Consider the following 14,121-nt stretch of genomic DNA (forward strand, 5'->3'; position numbering starts at 1 on the left):
AAATTAAATGAGTCCAAATGAGTTGGGTTAGAAACACTCGGGATGTCCAAACCTAGATTAAGCACTCCATTGCTGTAGTATTTTGATCCCTTTCTTTGGCCAAGCAACGACTGCTAGTTTAGGGGAAAAGAGCAACGATGAGATCATGTCTCTTGAGGTTATGGTGGTAAAGATCCCTGGTGGGCCAAGTAAGAGAACTAGATAGAGTACCAAAAAGGCAACTGGAGAAGTTCTTAGTTCTATTGTGGAAGAAATCATTTAGTATACGATGGAGGTTGGAAAGGAATTAGCAAAGGTCATTAAAGAGCTTATCTAGTTGTTGGTTTGTTTTGTAGGTATTTGGCCTTTGGTTAGTGTGTTAGTTCTATTTTTTGTAGTTTTTGTCTTTTCTAGCTTTTTACAGTTTACTCTACGTTCCAGGTCCTTGTAAAACCTAGGTTTGAACTTTGATTATTTTTTAGTTTCAAGTCCCTATAAAACTTGGTTTTGTTTTGAACTTCAGATTTCAGGTCCTTGTAAAACCTGGTGATACTTCCCGTATATCTTATGTTTTTGTAAGGTGTTTCAGGTCCCCTCAAAACCTATTTTTTCCTTAATCTAAAACAATGAACTGAACTTTAGTTGTTGTATATACAAGTGAAATTGAAAATATTATGTGTGTGTGTGTGTGTGTGTGTGTGTGTGTGTGTGTGTATACATACACATACCTACATATTTGGACATATTCAATAGAATTATATCCCTTCTAAAGCTTGAATTTATTGTATCCATGACAAAGTTGACATTAACTATATGCATTGAGAAATTAGCATTCAGGGAAATGAGTAAATCATTATAAATTTACAACATTATGTAACTAGAAAAGTTTTCGTTACATAACAGTGAACCAAAGTTTAGTTTCTGTACAAACAATATAAATATGTTACATTAAGTAGTGCAAGGGTAAAGAGTAGTAATTGTTTGTAATAGGAGCAGAATAAAATTATACATATAGAAGATGTCAATTAGCACTATCACATCCCTCTTCCTTAACACTAGCCCCTTCCTCTTTCGTAATAGGTTGAGTAATCTTGTAAATATAACATTTGCAGGTTGTATGTGCAAGATTGTGCAATTGGGCATCAAACAAAAGATATTTAATTGAATCTGCAATGCTCAATAGACTTTTCTCAAATCAAAAAGCTATTCATGGTGACAAAATAAATGATAGATGTACATACACTCAATGTTATGTGCATGTTACCAATATAAAATTAATATTGGATACATTAAATTCAAGCTTGGCAAAGGAAAAAAGTAATAAAAAGACACTTATTTGCATCCATGAAAACACTAAGTGATTGATAAACAACATTGATATATTATTACTTCATGAGTTCTCAACTGAATGTAGAAGGAGAAAAAGGTTGTGCAAAATGGTAGAGACAAAAGTAGGGGGGGGGAAGCATTGGTGAGAGGTCTACAAGTGACTTCTAGGCAATGAAAATGAATTGGTTCAGGGTTATTTTGCCTTAGTAAATTGGTTAACCACTAGTGGTAATGCGACCCTTGTTGAACGGTTACGCATGTTACCGTGCATGGTAATAGGGTCATCTATAGTTAAGTTAGGGTCATGGTGGGGTGTAATGATGTGGGGTTTTGATTTATGCTAGGGACAATGATACACATGAATGTTCACATTATAAACAACGATAAACAATGATAGTTGTAAAACCTTTGAAGAAGCTTGTAAAATGCATAAATTACACCAAAAAAATCAATGATTGAAAACCCTCAAACTAATTAGTGAATAAAAACACTTAAATACTTAGAAACCCTTGAATCATTATAAACACATATAATAATCCAACTTTTAACCAAAACTTGCAAGAATCTTCTAATCATTACTGGACATTGTTGTTCATTTTTTTACCATTTTCTTAAATTACTACTTCCTTTCACATTACATGTAGTGTACTTGAAACATTCGAAAGGAACACAACAACAAGCAATGATTTTTTCTACATTGTATAGTAGTCATTTCCTGACTATAAACCCTTTAGTACAATAACATAATTTAAAACCCCTAAATAATTAGAAACCCTAAACTGAAAATCACATCATTGTTCGAAGATTCCCTTTTACGTTTCATCTATCTAATTTGAAACCATTTGAAACCCCTACCTATAGTTCCCATTTTCCTCTAAATTTTTTGTGCATTGACGTTAAAGGTGGAAGAAAACCCTTGAAAAATTTCATATTTTAACAATGATAAACAATGATAGTAGTAAACCCATCAAAGAATCCTTGAAAACCTTGAAAAATGACTAATTATACAACATAAATCATTGATAAAAACCCTCAAAGGAATGATTATAAATCAATCATTTTATGGTGAAACCCCAAATACAAGAAAAAAATAGCAAGATAATCATGGTAACCTTAAGTGAACGATAAATATGAGCAAGAGTAAACACATATAAAACCCCATATTGCAATCATTCACATAAAATACTAAATACTTTAATCATTTAGAATAAACAAACCAAAAAGATTTGATTCTATTGACATTCTACACTATATGTTTACAATATTCTCAAATAACTACCCTTACACAATACATGCATCATTTCACGGTGAAACCCCCATTCACATGCAATGAAAAAAATGCAGGATAATCATGGAAACACTAAGTGAATGATAAAAAAGAAGAAGATATTGTTACTTCGTGAGTCCTCACCTGAAATGCAGAAGAAGAATAAGGTTGAGAAAAATGATAGAGTTAGAAGCGTTGGTGGGAGCTTTGGGGAGACTTTTGGATGACAAAAATGAACATGTTTAGGGTTATTTTGCCTTAGTAAATGGGTTAACTGTGGGTGGTAAAGTGGCCTTACTTGAACAATTAAATGCATCGCTATGCACAATAATAATGCCACTTGTGGTTAAGTTATAGTCATGGTGGGGTGTAATAATGTGGGGTTTTGATTTTGACTAGGGACAATGTGTTTTAATTGAAATCACCCCACCACCACTTTTTCTACCAAGTGGGGAGGTTTATGTTATAAAGTGAACATTAATTGGTACAAAATAAATTGCTAATTGGATCATTATGTGACTTTTATTAGCCTAAAACATAGTAGTCAATGGGGTTTTGGTAGCTAGTTATGGGCTAACACTTTTTTTGGCCACTTTTAGACCACCTCACACTCTATGGGTTCTACAGAGTGTTCCATAAATGTGGGATAACTGAAAGGTTAGCTTTAAGCTCTTCACTCACCATCATAATTTCATCAAGAAAATCAATGAATTTCGATATACGGTTTAGGAACTGTGAAGAATTTGAGTAATACGTAATACAAATCCACAAAGCCCTTGAATACCTACATGTAAAAACTTGTCATAGAGAACAAAAAGACAAGAAGAAGCGAGGGTTTTCTCTGAAAATATGCAAATTGTATTCTCAAAAATGAAAAAGATACAAGATAATTACAAAAGATCAATTCTTATAGAAGGAGATCAAAACTTGAAAAGGGTAACCTAAAAGTACAAAGGGTAACCTAAAAGGTAAATGCTATTTAATAATTACTAATTAATTATTAAACAAGAATGCAAAAGGTGCATAAAGTGAATTCTTAAGAAGGGAGAAAATGTAATTTAATTAATGAAATGAAATTAACCTTTTTCTCTAACACCCCCCTTAAGATGAGCAACAATGCATCTACAAACAATGTAGAAAGAGCAAGGAAACTACAATGCAATGAGGAAAGAAAACTTGGGTCTTGACAACAAGGCCTGATGAGGTACCCAATCACAATCAAATTTCTAAGAAATAGAGAAATAGAGAAAACCCAGTGGGAAAAAATCTACTCCAAAAAGAGATAGAAAAGAATGCACAAATGAAACATCTTAAGAGAATCTCTCAAGATCATAAGTATAATGGAAGCCTCCATAATAGAAGCTTGAGACTCCATAGCCCCCTTGAGAGTGGCAGAGCTCTCGTGTCGATGAACATACCAATGTGGCTCCAATTTGAAGGAAACAAAGGCAGTGGACAAGGATGATAAAACCCACATATGTATGGTATAGCTGGAAGTCCTAGTTGATGTTCAACTGACTAGACTTCACCTCAATAGACTCTTGTGAAAAAAGAGAGCAAGTCTCTAATATTGGAGATGGTGGACCAAAATGTGAGAAGGAATATAGGCGGGATGCAAGATAATTACAAAAGATCAATTCTTATAGAAGGAGATCAAAACCCAAAAAAGGGTAATCTAAAAGGTACAAAGGGTAATCTAAAAGGTAAATGCTACTTAATAATTACTCATTAATTATTAAATAAGAATACACAAGGTGCATAAAGTAAAATCTTAAGAAGGGAGAAAAGGTAATTTAATTAATGAAATTAAATTTACCTTTTTTCTCTAACATTGTGGGTGCATGAAGTTAGCCTAAGCGACTACTAGATCGTTTCCCCTAGTACAAAAAATGTTGAACACAACTAACCAAAATAAACTTAGCCACCACATAAGAACCTACCCATACCAAAACCACCACTCGGGTAGCTGGGCAGGCAGTGCCTCAAAAAATATTAGAAAGAAAAAGAGGGTAGATTTTTTATTTATTAATTCACTAAACATATGAGCTTGACTATTTTATTTGGACGTTTTTACAAAATTTTATGATATTAATTCACAATTAACCCAAAAGTTAATTTGGTTAAATTTATTAGCACTTGCCGTAAGACAATACTATTGTATTGACGAGTAGTCAATTAATTAATGAATCTCTACCAATCAAAATAGTTCATTAAATAATTATTGTAATATAAATTACCTCTAGCAAAAGTTAATATTTATAACTTTATATTTTTATTTTAAAATTATGATTTATCTCTAATTTCATTGGTTGTAACAATTGACTGCTATTTAAAGAATAGAAAGTTTTGTCTTTTAATAGAAATTTCTATCATTTTAGTTTTCTAAAAAAGTTCCTTTACAATTTAGAGAAACTTCCTTCTAAAAATTTTAACTTTTTAATTTTGATTTTTTAGTTTGTTTTAATAAAAATTTCTAAATTTCTAGCTTTTATAATTGCTCCACTTTTATTGTTTCTGGAAATTGCTTGAAAATCATTAGGTAGAAGTCATATTTATCATTTAAATTAGTAAGATCAATTATTTCAAAGCTAGATCTTTGAGTTGCTTATACATGCACACTTAAGAAATTTTAATTATGTATACATTTTGAATTGAAGAAATATTAAAATTTTCAACTAATATATAAATATTTGTCTTGTTATTATCATTATTTTGTTATTTGATAGTAATTGTGCTATCTTCTAAAATCATTCAATTTTTCTATGTTATCTAGTTAATAATGACTTAGATAATATTATGCTATTTATATATTTCATTTAATTAATAACTAAATTAATTTTCATCTTAGTCTAATTGTGGATGACAATTATTTAATTTCACTTAGATAATATAACATTATTTTAGTATACCATTTAATTGTTTATATCTATTATTTAACTTTTCTTTTTTCTTTTTTCCGGAGATGTGCATTATTTCATTTCATTTTAAATAGTAATTGGTATTTACAATTGCACACTTACAAATTTTAGCATATCCATTATCAAAATTTTAAATTTGAGATTTCTAATGAATTTTTACAAAAAGAAATGCTTGAACAAAAATTGGTAAAATATGTAAGACACAATATATTTCTACTAAGATTTATAATTTGTTTCTTCTATATATAATCCTCTTATGAATAAAAATGTTAAAAACAAGAAACACAATGCGTCAAAATCCCTTCCAATAATTGGAAAAGAACGAAAATGGAGATTTATAGGTAGAAAGGAAGGATATAAATAGAGAGCTAAAAAAAGAATGATATGTTATTATATGGACAAATAAAGGTAGAATGATAGAGAGAGTTGAAGAGGATTTAAAAAATATTAATAATTATATTATTTTAAGAAATATATAAATAACAATAGAAATTATATTATATAAATGAATTAGTTTTTTCTTATAAGTTGAAATATTTGATTAAAAAAAAAAAATTGTTGATTACTGTTCAAACTTTCAAAATATTTAATTAGTTTGAGGGTAGTATCAGTTTTACAACTTGTAAAATGGTCTAAAAAATTTAGAGTAAGATTGTAAAATAATAACTAGTAAAATATAGTGTAAGCTTAAAGAAATAAAATTTTACAAATGACAAAAATAAACATCAATGTAAAACTAATCAATATATTTAAAATAAGAAATATAAAATATTTAACTCTATATTTAGAAAAATAGATAATGATAATTAATATTGCTTAGACATGGAAGATAAAAATGATTATTTTTTTGAAAATTTAATTTACTTGTCACAAATGTAGAAAAGGTAAAGTTCTAATTAATGCATAAATTAATGCATAATAGACTTGTTATAAAATATTTGTATTTTCCTACAAATGACAAAAATAAACATCAATGTAAAACTTGAAAAGTTAATTCACTTGTCAATAAAATAAAGTTGTAATTAAGCATGATAGACTTGTTAGAAAATATTTGTATTTTTGTTGGAGAAAATTGATTTTTCTCCGAAAAATGTGATTTAGAAAATAACAAAAAATTAAAAAAACATACAAATTTTTTTTAATCTTTAAATTCTATAAGTTGATTGATGAATTAATTGAAAAATTGAATTGAATGATTCCAATACTTTGGATCTAAAAATTGACACATTAATATTGCACTTCAACTCTTCATTTTCGTTCTTTAAAAAAAATAGATATAGGTGGAAAAGCTTTGAGTATCCGAGAGATAACAGAGAAAGCACACGTCAAATAGAGAGAAGTGACCATTCCAAAATTCCAATGAATACCTGACAAGAAAAACTTTGAATGGTTATAAGAAATGGTTGCAGGCTAAATAGTTCACAAAACATTGATTGAACAGTTGAAAAATTTATTCCTGTTTTACTACCTCCTGCTAAACGGTCCACAAAATATCGAGTGAAAACTTGAAAGATTTCTTCGCAATTTCAATAATTCAGGCTACATAGTCAGCAGAAAGCCAGCATAGGGAGGCCAGCAGATGAGGATTTCTGCGTTTCAAACCATTGGGACTGCGAATTACTCAAAGGATATGTGCTGACAGTTTGGATTCCAGTGGGAATAGCGAGGCTTGTGCCCATTGGATATGGGCAAAGATCGAAGTGTTTTGACGATTGGCACGGAAATAGACATCGCGACAATTCCAGGGGGCATCCCTGGTTGCCTAATTCGCTCAGCAGCATTGCGTAAATTATCGCACAATGAAATTCTTATCTACATTGGGACAGAAAATGGAAAAATCCTCCTCTTATCATGGGATCCTTCTTCATCTGACACTGTGCTATTAGCGTGCAGAGCCGTGGGACGCATTGCGGTGAAGGGCATTTATTCTCTCCAGAATTCGAATATATTGGCTTTGCTTGCGGGCGAATCCGTTTTCTTGATTGATGGCTACTTGCACGGCTCCCTTCGGCCCTTATCCTTTACAAAAGGAGCCTCGGCCATGACCACCCGAATGCTCAGCCCTGGGCAGAAAGGAGGAGAAGGAGACGAGGAAGAAGAAGATGTATCAAAGCAGACCCACGGCTTTCTGCACAAGATTGGAATGACAAACCGGAAAGTTTCTGCAAACAGATCAGGATTAGGGAGAAAATCACAAACTTCACAGATGGCTATTGCTGCAGGCAGAAGGCTATTTATATGCGAGGTCGATTCAGAGCAGAAGGGCGAGGGGGAGAGGGACATAGTTGTGAGCGAAATTGCGTGTCCGGAAGGTGTTGTGAGTATGGGATGGGTTGACAACTCCATAATTTTGGGGACACAGGACGGGTACGCACTAATTGTCCTTGGGGAGGAAGAGGAAGAGGGAGAGGGAAGGGGTATGGGCAAGGGCAAGGGCAAGGGCAAGGGCAGAGCCAATCTCAGTCCCATATTTGCCTTGCCAGATGCAGCCCCTCCTCCGCTGCTGAAATCCTTCCATGACGACAGAGAGCTACTTCTCATTGTGGACAATGTGGGAATTGTTGTCAATGTCTCGGGGCAGCCTACGGCTGGAAGCGTGGTGTTCAAAGTCAGTCCAGATTCTATTGGGCAAACTGGTTCTTATGTTGTGACAGCCAAAAATGGGCAGGTGGAGGTCTACCATAGGAAAACAGGCTTTCGAGTCCAGTCGCTTTCTCTAACAGCTTCAGGCCATTCAGTCATTGCGGATGATATTGACGGGAAATTCGTTGTTGTTGCTACGCAGTCAAAGGTACTTTTTTTTAACTGACATTCTGCAAATGATTTACAGGAACCTTCCACATAAACATCAAGCAAATTTAAAGCTTTTGATGGTTCAAAAATATCACTTTATGTTAAGTTCGGTAGTATTTACAAATGTTTCGACACATTTCGTAAAATTTCGAACTATTTAGACAAAATGGACGAATTTGCAAACAATTTTTTTTTTTACAGCGGATACAAATATCCTTACTAGAATTTTATCCAGGTCTCAAAATCCGCTGGGCTTCAAATTTGAGTGATGGCAAAAGAGGAACAAAAATTCTGCTCTTTAGTAATTCCCCTATCATCTTCTTTAAGATTTACAGTTTCAAGTGGCACTGCGAGAGCGTAAACGGAACATATATATTATTATTATATATTCTTTATAGCATGATTCCACATGCTTATAATGTGGAGATACAGATTACTTCTCAAGCGCTGTCTATAAAAGCACTCAACTCTGCTGCAATGGTAAGATTTGTGATTAATGAATGAATGAATGAATGAAGGTATTTTAATGATGTCCATTAGACCAGGCAGTCTATGGGACCCTTTTCACGTTCTTTTCAATGTCAGCCTCCCTGTTATAAATCTACTTTAAGAAGCTCGCTGTTTTATGTAGCCTTGTTTCCTCAAAAATCTGGTGTAATTGGCCCTCCTTTAAATCATCCTTGAACTGCTCCCAGATGTCTTGGTATGCTACACAGTCAAAGATGAAGTGCCATTCCATTTCAACACATCCTTTACTGCAGTAGATGCATTTTCTTTCTTCCCAATCCTCCTTGGGCACCGTCCACCTCCCTATCTCACACCGTAAATGATGGGATCCCGTTCGTAACTGCACCACCAACAGCCTATATTTACCTTTGAAATACTCAACATTTAATGAAGTTGGTCTATGAAATCCTCAAAAAAAAGTAGCATGAAAGTATAATTTTTTATGAATTATGGATAATTAAATGCCAGGTCAAATTAGAAACTAACATTGGAATAATAATAATAATAAAGCCCACCTTTAGATGGGCAAGGCCATTTCAATGTTTCTTGTCAGTGCAACAGTTTTTAATCAGTATATTTACCATAGATATTTCCCTTCCTAAAAGCTGTATATTTATGTCCCCTACAACACATATTATGAAGACATAATGAGAAAATTGTTGAAACTAGAGCCCATAAATCAATGAAGATAACTAGCAAAAAGAAAGAGATAAAACTGAAACAAAGACACAAGAAATATCCTGGGAAAACCCTTCTAGAATGAAGGGAAAAACCCAGCCACATAACAAAACTTATCATTTTATTGATAATAGAATTCAAGTGTACAATGCCTATCGCTTAATGCGATATAAATAACTTAAGGAGAGACTCTTCACATTCCAACCGAAGGTCTCTCCATATTCCCAAAAGAAGACTCTTTATTACAAATATAATAACAACTCTTTGAGTTTCCATGCCTCAATGCATGCGAATGATACATGTCATTACATTTAATGATAAATGTAAGTGTCCTTTTCAGCTGAATGTAACAATAACGGTAATTACGTTCATATTTCCAGAGATAAAGATCTTTATCGCAGCTACCATCTTCAACACTCCCTCTTAGCCAGAGAGAGATATTTAGTTGAACAATTACACAAGACTGCAATCAAAATGTTAATGATAAAATCTCATTCCATATATCCTATAAGGTTTATGAAAACTTGTAAGAATCGCTCACATTCATGGAATCACTCAACATGAAACTGTGCAACAATTACTCATATTCATGGAATCACTTGACATGGAAACCTGTAACAAATTACTCATTCATGGAATCACTCAACATAAAAACCTGTAACAATTAATCATGTTCATGGAATCACTCAACATGAAAAGATTTGCAGTACTCACAACTAAGCCTTTATTCATAGACTCTCTCAACATGAACTGTCATAGAATCTCTCAACATGACATCCAACTCTTATCATGAAATCTCTCAATGTGATGATATCATGGACTCTCTCAACATAATGTTCACTATCACATAGTGAAAGAATTATCATAGCTGATCTTACAATCTCATTTATTCACACAAGAATAGGAACAGGCATAATAAAAGCAAGACTTGGTTTTATTTAAGTCTCAAATTTTATAGATACCACAAGCATCACAATCATAAATGCGAATGAAGGGGATTTCTTAAGCACTCCATCTTAATTATGAAGCCTCCCTCTGAAGTTAAAATCTCCCTCTAAAACTCGACATCTCCCTCTAGAGCTATAATCCTTATCTTGTTGCATCTTGCTACCAAAAGAGATTATTAAAATCAACTATCAATGCTAAAAATAATCTCTTTCGAGCAATATAATCATAAATACTCATCTCTTTGTGGTCTAATTTCATACATACACAAAAAGATTCAGAATAATGCCCATAAATCTCATAGCATTATAAGAATACTTATCTCTTCAATTTCATGCAATACTTATCTTTCCAACCTCATGCAATTTTGTCATTCCACCATGGTAATGTTGTAGATGCTTTTCCTTTCCTTTACTGTTATGATAAGAAAACATATCCAGAATATACAGAGCAATATTGTTTATTCAACAGAACATAATGAATCTCATATAATATGACAGATTATACAAACCAAAATGTATTAATCCAAACACAAAAATAATATCTTACAACACAATAAACTAAGTGCTCTATAGTCCATAGAGGAATTCTGATGAACTAAACAAAGTGAAAGAGGGAATTAATCCTTTCATCTTCCAAAAGCACCAAATTACCTGCCTGTCAAAATAAAATAAATAAAACACAAAGGATTGACAAAGGTAAATACGTTGCCAGAATACCAATTGATGGCAGCAATGACCTCACGGGTTCCTATATAGCTAAAATACTCTTTGCCAATCTTTGCCATGCCTCCAGCAAGTTCGATGCCGATTCCACCTCGAACCTTTAAACTCTCAAGATCCTCTATCACGTGTCAATTTATCTTCTATATCGGAATTGAATAACTTAATTCTTTGAATAGACCAGATGGATAGAGAGGAAAGAATTCTAGGAAAATATATACAGTAATGCCCACTCTAAGTATTTTCAATATGCCTATCAGCCGGTAAATCTCGAGAGCAATAAATGAAAGACCATACACGCAATATACGATCAAAAGAAGAGCACGCCATATAATTTCTATTAGTATGACACCTTGGCTATATTCAGGTTCAGATGCTTGAAAAATTATGAAAGAACCAAAAGAAACTCTAAACTGAAGAGACACATGTGAGCATGCAAGAATATGATCCAATTTTCCTTCTGTGGAGACGTCATACAACTCCCAAACAAACATGGACATGAAATATTAGTATGAAGGTATATCAATTTGCAGGCATTAAACTCCCTAAAAATCAATAGATGGTGGAACGCCAAAATGATCAATTATTGATCACCTAAGGAAGAACGCATGACACCATAAAACAATTATATGAGAAGAATATCAAACAAAAGGTAACGTCCAAAAGACTCTTCTTAGCACACGAAATCGAAAAAAGAGACGGCATAAGAATTAGAGATAGAAATCAAAGAAAGCTTCCTAATTAATCAATATGAGCATCATTTAGATACATCCACCCATGAGAGATTAGATAGAAGCCACTGAACCACCTGTCGTGCACATCACCATAGGATCTGAGCAAAAGAAAAACATAATATGACTTTTTGGAAGTGACGGCGTAGAAAAAAATTCAAAAGATAATTTAATACAAACAATATTAAGGATCTGAAAACTCAACCACAGATATATAAGCTGAAGCATAATATTGAAATAAGAAAAAAAAACTTATAAGTTGTTATCTATCCTAGCTCTGATACCATGTTGAAACTAGAGCCCAAAAATCAATGAAGATAACCAGCAAAAAGAAAGAGATAAAACTGAAACAAAGACACCAGAAATATCCTGAGAAAACCCTTCTAGAATGAAGGGAAAAACCCAGCCACACAACAAAACTTATCATTTTATTGATAATAAAATTCAAGTGTACAATACCTATCGCTTAATGCGATATAAATAACTTAAGGAGAGACTCTTCACATTCCAACCAAAGGTCTCTCCATGTTCCCAAAACAAGACTCTTTATTGATAAGTAGGAGATGATTTCCACAGCTAGTCAAATTGTGATGTGAATATTAGGATTTAACTGTGTGATTTTGAGTCAAATTCGATGACCCATGTTTCATGAGTAGTGATTCAACATGAATCCATCTCTCATGAGAATAAATGGAACACTTAGCACTCATTGGATCTAGGTGATGCTCACAGGGGTGAAGCACCGGGACTTCCCGGGAGGTCACCCATCCCAGTACTACTCCAGCCTGAGCGTGCTTAACTACAGAGTTTCCTCCACAGTTAAACCCAAAGCTTGCAACCCCATTTGCAAAACCTTCACCAAGTGTTGTGCCTTATTTTACCATTCATTAGAAAGCCCCTTAAGCTCATCAATTGATAAGTAGGAGATGATTTCCACAGCTAGTCAAATTGTGATGTGAATATCAGGATTTAACTGTGTGATTTTGAGTCAAACTCGATGACCCATGTTTCATGAGTAGTGATTCAACATGAATCCATCTCTCATGAGAATAAATGGAATACTTAACACTCATTGGATCTAGGTGATGCTCACAGGGGTGAAGCACCGAGACTTCCCGGGAGGTCACCCATCCCAGTACTACTCCAGCTTGAGTGCGCTTAACTACAAAGTTTCCTCCACAGTTAAACCCAAAGCTTGCAAATGTGCTTTATGAACCATTCATTAAAGCCCCTTAAGCTCATCAATTGATAAGTAGGAGATGATTTCCACAGCTAGTCAAATTGTGATGTGAATATCAGGATTTAACTGTGTGATTTTGAGTCAAACTCGATGACCCATGTTTCATGAGTAGTGATTCAACATGAATCCATCTCTCATGAGAATAAATGGAACACTTAGCACTCATTGGATCTAGGTGATGCTCACAGGGGTGAAGCACCGGGACTTCCCAGGAGGTCACCCATCCCAGTACTACTCCAGCCTGAGCGCGCTTAACTACAGAGTTTCCTCCACAGTTAAATCCAAAGCTTGCAACCCCATTTGCAAAACCTTCACCAAGTGTTGTGCCTTATGAACCATTCATTAGAAAGCCCCTTAAGCTCATCAATTGATAAGTAGGAGATGATTTCCATAGCTAGTCAAATTGTGATGTGAATATCAGGATTTAACTGTGTGATTTTGAGTCAAACTTGATGACCTATATTTCATGAGTAGTGATTCAACATGAATCCATCTCTCATGAGAATAAATGGAACACTTAGCACTCATTGGATCTAGGTGATGCTCACAGGGGTGAAGCACCGGGACTTCCCGGGAGGTCACCCATCCCAGTATTACTCCAGCCTGAGCGCGCTTAACTACAGAGTTTCCTCTACAGTTAAGACTCTTTATTACAAATATAATAACAACTCTTTGAGTTTCCATGCCTCAATGTATGTCGAATGACACGTCATTACATTTAATATTACAATTTAAACATAGTGTCCTTTTTCAGCTGAATGTAACAATAACGGTAATAACATTCATATTTCCAGAGATAAAGATCTCTATCGCAGCTACCATCTTCAACAAAAAATACTATGGAAAGAGAGAGCCAATGAAAATTTTTATCGATTGGTGCTGCATCGAGACCACTGCCAAAATCCAATAGAAAGGGAATTAATGATATATCCAGAAAAGAATATGATTTAAACTAAGAGTTTGTGATAGTAATTAAAGAGAAAATGTGTATCATCATCATTTGTAGCAGTAT

At 33.6% G+C, this 14,121-nt stretch overlaps 1 protein-coding gene across 2 annotated transcripts in view; it reads left to right on the plus strand.

Moving 5' to 3' along the window:
• Positions 1-6,794: 6,794 nt before the first annotated feature.
• LOC149561970 (Vacuolar sorting protein 39) overlaps positions 6,795-14,121 on the plus strand; it is a 205,308-nt gene continuing 197,981 nt past the window's right edge. Inside the window, exon 1 of one of the 2 annotated variants that reach the window (XM_089825494.1) lies at positions 6,795-8,284. In XM_089825494.1, the coding sequence (XP_089681620.1) occupies positions 7,178-8,284 (1,107 nt within the window). In that variant the 5' untranslated portion in view covers positions 6,795-7,177. The remainder of the gene's footprint in view (positions 8,285-14,121) is intronic. The other variant, XR_016363881.1, reaches the window with a different exon arrangement.

Source organism: Cupressus sempervirens, chromosome 4 (genome assembly GCF_028749045.1).
Source record: "Cupressus sempervirens isolate cs-2001-9-10 chromosome 4, ASM2874904v1, whole genome shotgun sequence".
Taxonomy (NCBI): Eukaryota; Viridiplantae; Streptophyta; class Pinopsida; order Cupressales; family Cupressaceae; genus Cupressus; species Cupressus sempervirens.